The sequence below is a fragment of the Blennius ocellaris genome (genome assembly GCF_963422515.1).
Source record: "Blennius ocellaris genome assembly, contig: SCAFFOLD_199, whole genome shotgun sequence".
Classification (NCBI taxonomy): domain Eukaryota; kingdom Metazoa; phylum Chordata; class Actinopteri; order Blenniiformes; family Blenniidae; genus Blennius; species Blennius ocellaris.
This window is the reverse complement of record NW_027662288.1, coordinates 1-12,500: the sequence shown is the minus strand read 5'-3', so window position 1 is coordinate 12,500 and position 12,500 is coordinate 1. Positions and strand designations below refer to the sequence as shown.

Sequence of the window (12,500 nt, the reverse complement as noted above, 5' to 3'; positions counted from 1 at the left end):
CAAACAAGGCTGCCGAGTGCGGCTGTGGAATCGATATCATATTTCTGAGTTTCTGTTCCCTTGGGGAGCCGAACAGGCCGGGGAAATCAGGAGGGGGAAAAAAAAAGAAGGGAGGATGAGGTGTTTTCTGTCGGCTTCTGCCACTGTTAGTGAGGAGGAATGCAGATTATACATTCAGCTTTTTAGAAGTGTTTTAATCTACTTTTCAGGTGTGGAATGTGGCATTGATGTCAAGTCGTTAAAACTAAAAGAAGAGTATTAAAAAAATGGAAGTTTTCTACATTTTTAAAGCTCATTTCAGGGCCAGAAAGATGAAATAAACTGAGGTTTTAAAATGTTTCTTGATAAAGCAGCACTTTGGTCTTATTTGTTTGTTGACATTTTTAGACAAAACGTCTTCGTTTTCGTGCTTTTATTTCACAAAAGAGTCATTTTTACCGGCAGAAAATTATGTAGTTAGCATGTTGGGCCACAAGTCGGCGCTGTTGTTTGTTATTGTAACGAAACCACACACACACACACACACACACACACACACACACACACACACACACACACACACACACACACACACACACACACACACACACACACACACACACACACACACACACACACACACACACACACACACACACACACACACACGCACAGAGAACAATACCATAACCACAATAGCAATGGTAGCATTGTTCTCCCATTTCCACGGACACAGAGTTGGAGCGTTTTCAAAAAGTTTCCACATTGGATGCCATTTTCAAAAAGTTTTCGCCGAGTCCAAGCCCGTAAACACCTTCCCTCAAACGCTACAAACGTTTTTCACTTGAGAATCTTGTAAATTGGCTCAGATTTTGTATAAATTAAAGCTTAAAATAAAACATTTGTACACGTTTAATTTATTTTGTGCTATTTTCAATAATAATGCACCAAATTGTCCAAATAAGACACTTTTTTGTTGTTGTTTGGCTTGTCACATGATTTACATTAAAAAAAAAAAAAAAATGTAGATATCAAAATATACCAGTACATGCAGTACCATCTGGGACCTCTAGGTGTCACTGCATGACAACAGAAAGCTGCTTCAGTCCCACAGAAACACCTAAATGAACTCCATATTCCGTATTACTCCCTTTCTAATCGGTTAAATCAACGAGTGTTTTATTAACATACAACAGTCGGGTCAAGAATTTAATCTTGAATGGGATAAAACAGTCAAATTGTAGCATGGTAACAAGAAATCCAAATGTTTTTCCAACATTTTAGTCCAAATAATTTTTATTTTTTTCATTTAATTACATTTTCCTACAAACCCGGAATACGTTAAAAATGTGATTTACGTGAGAGAAAGGAATTAATTCACAGTGATTCAACCTCATTGAACGATTGAGTAAAATATCAAAAAGCAGACGTCGTCTCGGGGACGAAGCGTCTCCACATGGGTCAGAACCCACAATGGCTTCCCCGCCCCTTCCTCTTCCTCCTCTTCCTCCACCGGGGTTAAACGGGGATAACGTTACGCAACACAATGAGTGTCGTTCTGCAGAGCGTCAGCGGGGAGTCTGAACGGGGAAAGAGGAGGGAAGCCCCCCTTTCCAAGTAGTAAAACCCGACATGCAGTATTTATACCCTCACATACACAAATCCACTTCTCTCTCTCTCTCTCTCTCCATCCTTCCCCCTCAGCTGACAGTTCCACTCCTTTCTTTTCCCGCTTCATCCTCTTTCCTACTTCCTCTCCTGCTATTAGCGCTCCATCGCCGCGGCGGATATTAAGTCTCCGTTAAAAGGGTCAAACCCATCAGGAGTGTGGTGAGAAGCCAGCAGCTGCCGTCTTGAGGGAGCTTTCCGTCATCGACAAGCGTTTTTAAAAATATATTTTCCACGTGTTAATGTTTCCCGTTTCTGCCGGGACACACAGCAACGCACCGAATGACGCTAGCGGTAGCGTTAGCTTCCTCGGGAGTCGGGACGCTTTACAACGGCTGCTTGTTATGGGCCTGAAACAAACGCTGGACGTAAAGAAGAAGAAACACGGTTATTGATTGGTCCGGACCGAAACCGGAAGTTTAGCCCGCGGCGGCTAGGCTAGTTAGCGCGTGGCTAATGGGTAGCCACAAACAAGCTTCTGCAGAGCAGAAATCAATCAGGCTCCCTTAAAAAAAATCTCAATTTTCTTCATTTTTACAGATTTACTTGCTGCAACACTCCAGTATGACTCATAACTTCCTCCACCAATGCGTCAAACATTATGACGCTGCACTCATTGCTTGTGAAACGTAGAAACGACGGCGTTTCCAGCAGGTCGTCCACATTTATCTGCTCACTGCTCTCTTTCGTCAGTCTTTTTTCTTTTCTTCTGCTTTTGTAATGCAATCAGACACATGCATGCAGACAAGTAATTATCTGGAATCCTTCATTGTCATTATTGTTGCTATACCTGCAGAAGAACTGATTCTCTCACCAGAGCACGAGAAAAGTTTTTCAAAACGTTGCTGTAAACACAGTTTCGACTGTAAGTTCAGGACACAGAGTCACATGGGGTTAAGAAGAATAAAGCGCATTCTACTATGGGCATGTTGAATAAATCCACTCTATTCAAGAGAGGAGATCTAGAAATGAATCAAGATGTTAAAAAATAGAAAAATACGTCTGTTGTTTTGTCAACGTTGTCGTTAAAATAGTGGGAAAAAGGATCTGAATCAGACTTGAAACTACATGAAACTACTTTTGCTGCACGTATTTGTTGTTTAAGAAGATATTTTCATCTGTTTTCAAGCTTAAGTCCTCTTTATCAAACAAAACAGAGAAAGAAATCCAGGATCATCCAGTAGAAGTTATGACTCAGCAGGTCTGGTTTTGTTTCTGGTGGCCCCCTCGGGAAATTGTTAGATTTAGATCCTCGATCTAAATCCTGCTGAATCGTTCCTTGATAAAACTCGCAACGAACTAACAAACATGACACCGGCCTCAGCTAGAAGACTCCACTGCACCTGCTCCTTCAATCCACTTTCAACAGACAGTTGATCCGTTTCAGAAAGTGGCTTCACAACCTCAGTTTCTCACTTCCTTTCACACCACCTGCCTCTGTTTATTTATCTCTGTCTTTCTTATGAGCCTCCTAAAGCCTCCTGTCCTCGCCTTCCCTCTATCTCTGGATGCGTCTGTGTGTGTGTTTGTGTGTGTGTGGTGTGTGTGTGTGTGTGTGTGTGTGTGTGTGTGTGTGTGTGTGTGTGTGTGTGTGTATCTACAGTTCAGCACAGTCACGATATTTTTATGCAGTTTTCTGTTGCTGCAAGCTTTTAACTGGCCCTTCTCACCTGTCACACCCACACACACCCACACCCACACACACACACACACACACACACACACACACACACACACACACACAGACACAGACACACACACACACACCGTCTCTGCTCATGCATGTGCATTCACACACACAGGGTTTGACCTATTTTCAGTAATGAGAGATTTCTTATGCTGCGAGGCTTTCCAAAAAAGCACACCGCTGAAACAATCATGTGCTGGATGGAGGGAGGGGGGTGGGGGGGGGTGGGCGGGGGGGGGGCAGAGGAGGGGGGGGGGGGGGGTTGTCGCTCCTCCTCTCCTTCCATCGCCTGGTGTGCAGTCCAGACGAGCTTCTTCTGTGACAAAAAGACTCACATAAACCTGTTAATCTGTGAGCTTTGTGTGTCTGTGTGTGTGTGTGTGTGTGTGTGTGCGTGTGTGTGTGTGCGTGTGTGTGTGTGGGCGAGGTCCAGCTCCTGGCTCATATATCACAAGCGTCCCGTGTCTCTGTTGTTTGCTAATCAGTGTCTGTCGCTCTGCCTGGAGGAAAATCTGCGTCCACACCCGGTTTCATCTGGTCATAAACACACACACACCCACACACACCCACACACACACACGCACACACACGCACACACACACACACACACACACACTGATATAACCTATTTAGTTGTTATTCCACACAAGTGGCAGGAGGAGCGATCATGAGATCAGCCGCCGGCCGGGCAGCACAGGGGCAGTCAGTGTTGTGGTGACTGAGGACTTAAGTCGTAATCAGAGCTGCTGCGTTACCGTTTGACTCGGCCTGCGGACGGGGTTAAAGGTCAGAGGTCAAACAGCTGACGGGAGGTTCGTGGTCCGGTCCGTCAGGAGGGCTACTCCAAGTGAAATCACTCATCACTCCGAAAGTGTTTTGTTTTCAAGTGGAACATGGAAACGTTTCACAGAGTTTCTGGAGAACGGTTCCTGAGGTGGAACACTTTAAGAACTGCTCGGGCTCCGTCTCCATGGCAACAGCGCAAACGCCACGACTACGCATCAGAGCCTTAGTAAATAGTAGTAAAGCGTGGATATAAACACGAGATGCCGCAGGGCCTGTCGGCGCCTGTTGACACAACGGGCCTCCAGCGCCGCCATCTTGGAGAGGTCTCCCGCTCGTGATAAACAAGACAACCCCCCACCCCCCCCACCCTCAATAATTTTTCCATGAGGTTTCCACATGATAGAGCTTTCCCTCAGCTTTAAAATTCAGTATTTTTTGTGTTGCTATGTGGACTAGCATGCGAGCTACGAATGTTTTTGTGAGTTTTTTAGCCTGGGATACACGAGCGGGAGACCTTTCCAAGATGGCGGCGCTGTAGGCACGTCACAGACGGCACCATGAAGCATCTAGTGTTTTATATCTATGCGTTCCAATTCGCCCATGTTCTCCTGGGACTTATTGTTTTTATAGTCGACAGTCACCATGAGAACAATCCAACTTCAGAAGTGAAATCTTCCATACGAACGTCTCTGGACTCGCCATTGTTAATGCTTATAGCACATTATTCTCTGCACACGCGTGTGTGGTTTCGTTACAAAAAACGACAACAACACGTGAAAATTACAACTCTTTCAGCATTTTTATCATTTGTATGGAAGCGGAAATCGCTTTTACAACACTGGCGTTGTAAAAGCGAATCTTTTCTGAAATGAAAATGCAAAAATGAGGCGTCGTCGTCGTGTAAACTGGGATGTGAGAAAGAAACTGCGAGGCAAAAATACTAACCAATAAAACAACTTTCCATTTGTGCTCTTACGATTTTACTAAATATGTTGGATAAGTCCGTCGTGCTAACAAAGCTTCTGTGACCAGACTTTGACCTTTGATTCTAACCAGGTCATCCTCGATCAAACCCATCATCATCATCATCATCATCATCATCATCATCCTCGACATCCGGTGAAATGGAAGCGATTGCTGCGGGGCAGTTAGTGAAAATATCATGTCAGCGATAATGCGACAGACATCCCACCAACCCTCTGGCCTTCTGCTGCTGCAGTCGCAAAAGGAATAACAATTATTTTGAAGTAATCCGTTACCATGAGTCATATGTTAAAAGGCGTCTCATAATGGTGTTTACCTAGAAGGAAGCAGTCGTTTAGCACGGAGACGCTTTTTTTTTGGGGGGGGGGGGGGGGTGGGGGGGGATTTCAAACAGGAATAGACATTTTAATGGTCTCATTAATTCAGTTTAAGTATCTGAGGGCTCAAAGTAAAAAAAAAAAAAAAATCTAAATCTACAAACAAGGTTTTCTCTGCTTTCTGAGCACATGGAAACTGGTGGAGCGGTAATTAGAGGACGTCTCCCAGTGGGACGGAGCTGCAGAATATGGAGAGCAGCGACGGAGGAGGAGGAGGAGGAGGAGGAGGAGGAAGAGGAGAAGGAGGAAGAGGAGGAAGAGGAGGAGGAGGGAGGAGGAGGAAGAGGAGGAGAGGAGGAGGAGGAGGAGGAGGAGGAGGAGGAGAGGAGGAGGAGGAGGAGGAAGAGGAGGAGGAGGAGGAGGAGGAAGAGGAGAAGGAGGAAGAGGAGGAAGAGGAGGAGGAGGAGGAAGAAGAGGAAGAGGAGGAGGAAGAGGAGAAGGAGGAAGAGGAGGAAGAGGAGAGGAGGAGGAGGAGGAAGAGGAGGAGGAGGAGGAGGAGGAGGAGGAGGAAGAGGAGAAGGAGGAAGAGGAGGAAGAGGAGGAGGAGGAGGAGGAGGAAGAGGAGGAGGAGGAGGAGGAGGAGGAGGAGGAGGAGGAGGAGGAGGAGGAAAGAGGAGGAGGAGGAGGAAGAAGAGGAGGAGGAAGAGGAAGAGGAAAAGGAGGAAGAGGAGGAGGAGGAGGAAGAGGAGGAGGAAGAGGATGAGGAGGAAGAGGAGAGGAGGAAGAGGATGAGGAAGAGGAGGAGGAAGAGGAGGAAGAGGAGGATGAGGAGGATGAGGAGGAGGAAGAGGATGAGGAGGAAGAGGATGAGGAAGGAGGAGGAGGAAGAGGATGAGGAAGAGGAGGAGGAGGAGGAAAGAGGAGGAGGAGGAGGAAGAGGAGGAGGAGGAAGAGGAGGAAGAGGAGGAAGAAGAGGAAGAGGAGGAGGAGGAGGAGGAGGAGGAAGAGGAAAAGGAGGAAGAGGAGGAAGAGGATGAGGAAGAGGAAGAGGATGAGGAAGAGGAGGAGGAGGAGGATGAGGAGGAAGAGGAGGAGGAAGAGGATGAGGAGGAAGAGGATGAGGAAGAGGAGGAGGAGGAGGAAGAGGAGGAAGAGGAGGATGAGGAGGATGAGGAGGAGGAAGAGGATGAGGAGGAAGAGGAGGAGGAAGAGGAGGAGGAAGAGGATGAGGAAGAGGAGGAGGAGGAGGAAGAGGAGGAGGAGGAGGAAGAGGAGGAGGAGGATGAGGAGGAAGATGAGGAGGAGGAGGAGGAGGAGGAGGAGGAAGAGGAGGAAGAGGAGGAAGAGGATGAGGATGAGGAAGAGGAGGAGGAGGAGAAGAGGAGGAAGAGGAGGAAGAGGATGAGATGAGGAGGAGGAGGAGGAAGATGAGGAGAGGAGGAGAGGAGGAGGAGGAGGAGGCGCTTCAGCTCCAGTGCATCAAAAAACACCCCGGTCGGGTCACAACCCAGTTAACAGGGGGGGTGGGGTGGGGGGGGGGGGCACGGGAAGCCCCGCCCACCACCAAAAAGTGGTTCAGTCCAACGAGGACCTGACCTGAAAACAGATGCCAGCTTTTCAGTTTTATCACCGCTTGTCCTTTGCCTCCTCGCCTTATCAAATAAACTCATTAGTTTCAATGAAATACAGCTGTTGGGATTTGATTTAGTTGATTTAATTAGGGCTTTAGGACATAAAAGTGAAATAATGATAATGAATGTGTTTATCCAATCAAAGGAACTCTGTAATCCTAATCACCGATTCTTGTTTTTTTTTAGTGTTCAATAAAGATTTTCAGTGTAAACAACTCGGCTGATGTGGATTTTTAGGCAAATATAAATAAGCAACTACAGCTTTGTCCTCGTACGGCCTTCAAAAGAACCAAGTGTCGTCAGCAGACGTGGATTTCAGACTGAGGTGAGGCAGATTGGATTCAACAACCGCAAACCAAAGTCCGAAAGACGTTTCAAGGCTTTTAATGAAAACGTTTATGCCACGAATCAAACCGCGTTTGGCAACGGACACATTTTTAACGGATCAGTTTGGAACCCGCCCAAATCATTTTGGTGCCAAAGCCTATCAAAATAAAACGATGTCGTTACAGGGCTCGGTTGTCTCAGGAGGTCATTATCGATCATTTCCTTCGACTGTTGTTGAGAATGCGGTGCTGTTAGACATGAAAAGGTAGAGATGGTCTTCACTGCTCAGCAAAAGGCTGATGAGGTCGGCGATTCCATTCAGCAGATTATTACGTTATTACGACGCCACGAATGTACCGGCCGGAATTTGCTGGACTCCTTTTGTTTTCAAAGACGGTGCGACACCAACCGGTTGACACCACCTGAGGACATTCAGTCTCGTGCCAGCAGCCCATGAGGGAATCGTATTTAAAAAAAAAAAAATCTACAACACTGACTTCCAAGAAGATTCTGAATAAAAGCGCGGGCCAATTAACCGCATGCTGAATACATGCAAGTGCATTAGCATCCCCGTGCATTTCTATCAGACAATATTCATGACTTATTTTGCAGAGCAGGCGAACGAACCCTTAATACTCCGGGAGGAATCGGGGAGCAGAGAGGTAATAACAGTAAACACGCTAATTAGATTACACTGTTCGGTTTCACGAGGGAGGGAAAGCTGCTCCGCGAGGATTACGTCTGATCTTTATCTGTACAGATGCCACTTTATTCGGCGTCTTTCAAGCTCAGTTTGAATTATTCTCTCAGGGCCGGAGACGGACGACTCAACGACCTCCACTGCTGGGAGTCACTTTTGGTATTTGAAGGTACAAAAGGGACGCGCAATTGTTAAATTTGAGGTCAAGAGCAATCAAATATCTTCATGCCACAAGTGGATGACGGTTAAAGTTAAGAGTCTAATGACCAGGGGAAAGGTTTTTCAACCTGTGGTCTGGTTATACAGCGATTACAGTTACTGGTTAATCTTTACTTCACAAAATATGCATAAGAAATACTTGTTACTCAGGAGAGTAATTGTTAAATTCCGATTTCACCCTTCAGACTGGCTCCTTATGAGGATTTATGGTCTACAAGCTAAATGACAAAAAGTGAGAATGTATCACTACGAGCACACGTTGCAGGTGTAGATGATTTCAGTTCAGGTGGATTGTAATGACAGCAGAGCAAATTTCATGCTGCGGCGCGAACGACTGGGCCATGCTAATGCTAATGCTAAAGCTAACAGTGTGACAGAGGTGAATAATTGTGTCTGTGTTGCTAATGACTTAGCAGAAATCAAATCCAAACATGCTAACCGTCGATAGCGGTGGTGTTATATACTATTATTATTCACCCACAACAGCGTTCTGTCATTTAACGTGGAGACGTCGCTAATATGAACGTTTTCTCAGCACTGTTGGGTCTTTATAAAACGACGGCGTTCAACCAACCGTACTGCACGACCAACAACTTAAAATCTGCCGTGTCGTGGTTTATATTTTACTTGAATATTATTGGGATATGAACTTCCTGTAGGAAGAGGTACATTTCAGTGTCTGAGGAAGGTGAGTACTTCAGACTAACTCTACTTAAAAAAAATCAACAATAGACCTAAATTTGATTCTGCATCCTTTTATACACGTTTTTTTCTCCTTTGGCTTTAATGCGGCATCAGGAGTTTTCATTCCCCTCATAAGCACTATTCAGGCCAGGGAGCCGTTTGTGTTAATTAAAAAGAGTGAGGCGCAGTCGTAAAGCATTTGCTCCAGCATCAATCATAAATGAGCTGCATTTTGCTTGTAAAACTGCAAACAAATCCAGCAAAGCAAAGAAATAATGCGGAGGCTGACGGGAAAAAATGTAGTTAATTGTCACCGATGAAAACAATGAAATCTGAAAATGTGATCACATTGGCCAAGATAAATAGTTGGGAAAGTCTCTTCTTGGTTCAAATATTTTGGGGTTCACATGTGACCTGATTTCATTCTTTCTTTGTGCAAGACGGCATGATTTGATTGGAATGATGTAATAAGACGTGATCAGTACAATTCGATGCATTAAAAAAAATTAATCTATGATACACTATGATAATAATATTGTACATGATCCAATTCATGAATTACGTTACAATACAATACAAAACTTATTTAAGCTTCAAGTTTACACGGCGATGCTTTGAAAACGATATCTGTTTACACAAACAAAGGTGAAAAAGGTGTAGTTTCCATGTCAGGCCACTAGCGGATGCTGTTGGTTCAGTGGCTCGGAGCACAGTCTTCATGTAACCGGAAACCCAAAAACACTACGGAAATTTACGGTTTTCACTTAAAAATTTTGTTGCATAAATGTTCAAATACTCATAAATAAAAGTAAAAAATAAACGGGGCCTATGTGAAGAGCTTAAGTGTCAAAACACTAACCGAACTACTGCTTTGCACAAAGTGTCTCCGACTTCAGCAGTATTTAAATCTTTATAGTACATTATAGTATTCTGTATATCACGACAGAAAGATGATACATTTTGCTGAATTTGAAAGTTTACTGAGCATTTGTGTTCTTTATTTTAGAGCCTACTTAAAACTTTTATTAAGAAAACAGAATTTAACCACCGGAACAGTCAAAGTCCTATCAAATTTGATACGATATAATCAAAGTACAGTCAAGTACAGTGTATATAGTATTACAATATGATGAGCTAGGAGAGAATATAATAGGACGTGAGCGGCAAAATGTCACATTATGATCTGATTCAATATAGAACGGTACGAAACACATTGCAGTGTGAGGCTAAATTCAATTTGACACGACGTGTGAAGAAAAACAAAGATTGAGATATCAGGTTTTCCGTCAGTGGGTGGAGATAAAACAAAACACAAGAAGCGAGACGACTTGATTCCCGAGGAGCAGCTGGAGGTAAAACAGTCTCGTTCAAGGACTCAAGGACACGGATCCTCAGACTTCCCAGGCAGAGTGAGGGTGAGGAGGACGAGATCAAAGACGATCAAAGACGCAGAAACCCGCTGGACATGTGGAGGGAAAGCGCTCGGCGGTCGCCGGAGGCGGCAGAGTCGGGAGTTTACAGGGACGTCGTGTCTCCCAGTTTCCAGCGGGATGATTCCAAACAACTTCATCATTGATCCAAAAACACAGCGCCAACTCAACCGAGGGCCTCGACGAGGCCGCGGGGGCGTCTGGGCCACAAAGAGGCTTGAATCCACATCGGTAGAGTTTCGGGGCCACGAGATCGACCGCGTCCCCAAAGGGTCAACACGTCAACACACTTTGCGACTCGAGAGGCAATAAAGTCCGAAATTTGCGTCCCGAAAACCTGCCTCACCTCCAGTCAGGAGAACAAAACGCTGAACAAACGAAGCGCCGTCCCGTCTCCGTTACATAACGAAGCCAGACGGCGTGGCTGCGGCGCCGCGGCTCTCCCTTTGATGTTTTGTTTGTCATTGTTCGCCGATTTTCAAGCGCCTCCTCACGCAAAAAAACCCCCAAAAACGGGAGCTCGCGCCCGGCGTGCTACACCGCGCGTCACGTTGTCGCGGCGCTAACGCTCCCCCGCGACGCCGCGCTCGGCACGGTGTGCATGTCAGCTGAGCGCCTATGTGGGCTAATCCTTGAGCCCGGAATACTACGGAGACACAAGTGAAAGTATCACGATAATACAGCTTTTATGTGAATGGGAGCAGGGAAGAGTGGGAGGAGGAGGAGGAGAGGGGGGGAGGGGAGGGGGGGGAGGAGGAGGAGAGGAGGGGAAGGGGAGGAGGAGGAGGAGGAGGAGGGGAGGAGGAGGAGGAGGAGGGGAGGAGGAAGAGGAGGAGGGGGGAGGAGGGGAGGAAGGGAAGAGGAGGAGGAGGGGAGGAAGGGAAGAGGAGGAGGAGGGGAGGAGGGGAGGAGGAGGAGGAGTAGGAGGGGGAGGGGAGGAGGGGAAGGAGTAGGAGGAGGAGGAAGAGGAGGAGGAGGGGAGGAGGGGAAGATGAGGAGGAGGAGGAGGAGGGGAGGAGGGGGAGGAGGAGGAGGAGGAGAGGGGAAGAGGAGCAGGGGAGGAGGGGAAGAGGAGGAGGAGGAGGGAGGAGGAGGGGAAGAGGAGGGGAAGAGGAGGAGGAGGAGGGATGAGGGGAAGAGGAGGAGGAGGAGGGGGAGGAGGTGGAGGGGAGGGAGGGGAGGAGGAGGAGGGGGAGGAAGCTGTAATGGATGCTAAAAGAAGCAGAGTGGGAACTCATTGAACTGTATTGGAGGAGGAGGAGAGGCGTGTTGGATACTCACCCATCTGTATCTTGGAAGTTCACATTCACTTTCTTTGCAGAACCGAGGAGCTCTGAAGAGGAGAGAGAGAGAGAGAGAGAGAGAGAGAGAGAGACGTCAGTCGATTTTCCAGAAGTGAGGATATCACGACCCTCAGTCTGTTTATCAGCCACTGTTTACATTTGCAGCGTCGACACGCTAAAAGAGTTTGTCCGTTTTCAAGCCAAAAAAAACTCCATTCCATTTCCCTCCTCCAGTCACACCATCGTCATGTTTCCTCCACCGCCGTTTGCTCGCGGCACAAGGCCACATCCAAAACGATCTTTTTTTCTTCCCAGCCTTCTCCAAAAAAAAAAACCTCCGTCCACACGTCACTATGAACACGAGGCTTCAGGGCGTGTAGTACACATGCCAGGCCTCTAGGGCGCTGTGACTCACACAAACACACCAAAAACACAACACAGAGCACATAGAACTTTAGAAGTAGACTCTTGCTCATGAACGTCTCGATAATTCTAGTTCTATAGGTCTATGGCCCTGCTCCTCCTGCTGCTAGCGTCAGTAGCTTCTAGTTCTATAGGTCTATGGCCCTGCTGCTCCTGCTGCTAGCGTCAGTAGCTTCTAGTTCTATAGCCTATGGCCCCGTTCCTCCTGCTGCTAGCGTCAGTAGCTTCTAGTTCTATAGGTCTATGGCCCTGCTGCTCCTGCTGCTAGCGTCAGTAGCTTCTAGTTCTATAGGTCTATGGCCCTGCTGCTCCTGCTGCTAGCGTCAGTAGCTTCTAGTTCTATAGGTCTATGGCCCTGCTCCTCCTGCTGCTAGCGTCAGTA

General features: G+C 46.7%; 1 protein-coding gene across 7 annotated transcripts in view; it reads right to left on the bottom strand.

Annotated features, from left to right (window-relative positions):
- Positions 1-11,748, bottom strand: part of caskin1 (CASK interacting protein 1) — a 46,428-nt gene extending 34,680 nt beyond the window's left edge. For all 7 annotated transcript variants that reach the window (XM_080521308.1, XM_080521305.1, XM_080521307.1 and 4 more), the window contains exon 1: positions 11,694-11,748. In XM_080521308.1, coding sequence (XP_080377434.1) covers positions 11,694-11,697 — 4 coding nt within the window. In that variant the 5' untranslated portion in view covers positions 11,698-11,748. The remainder of the gene's footprint in view (positions 1-11,693) is intronic.
- Between the last annotated feature and the right edge of the window lie 752 nt (positions 11,749-12,500).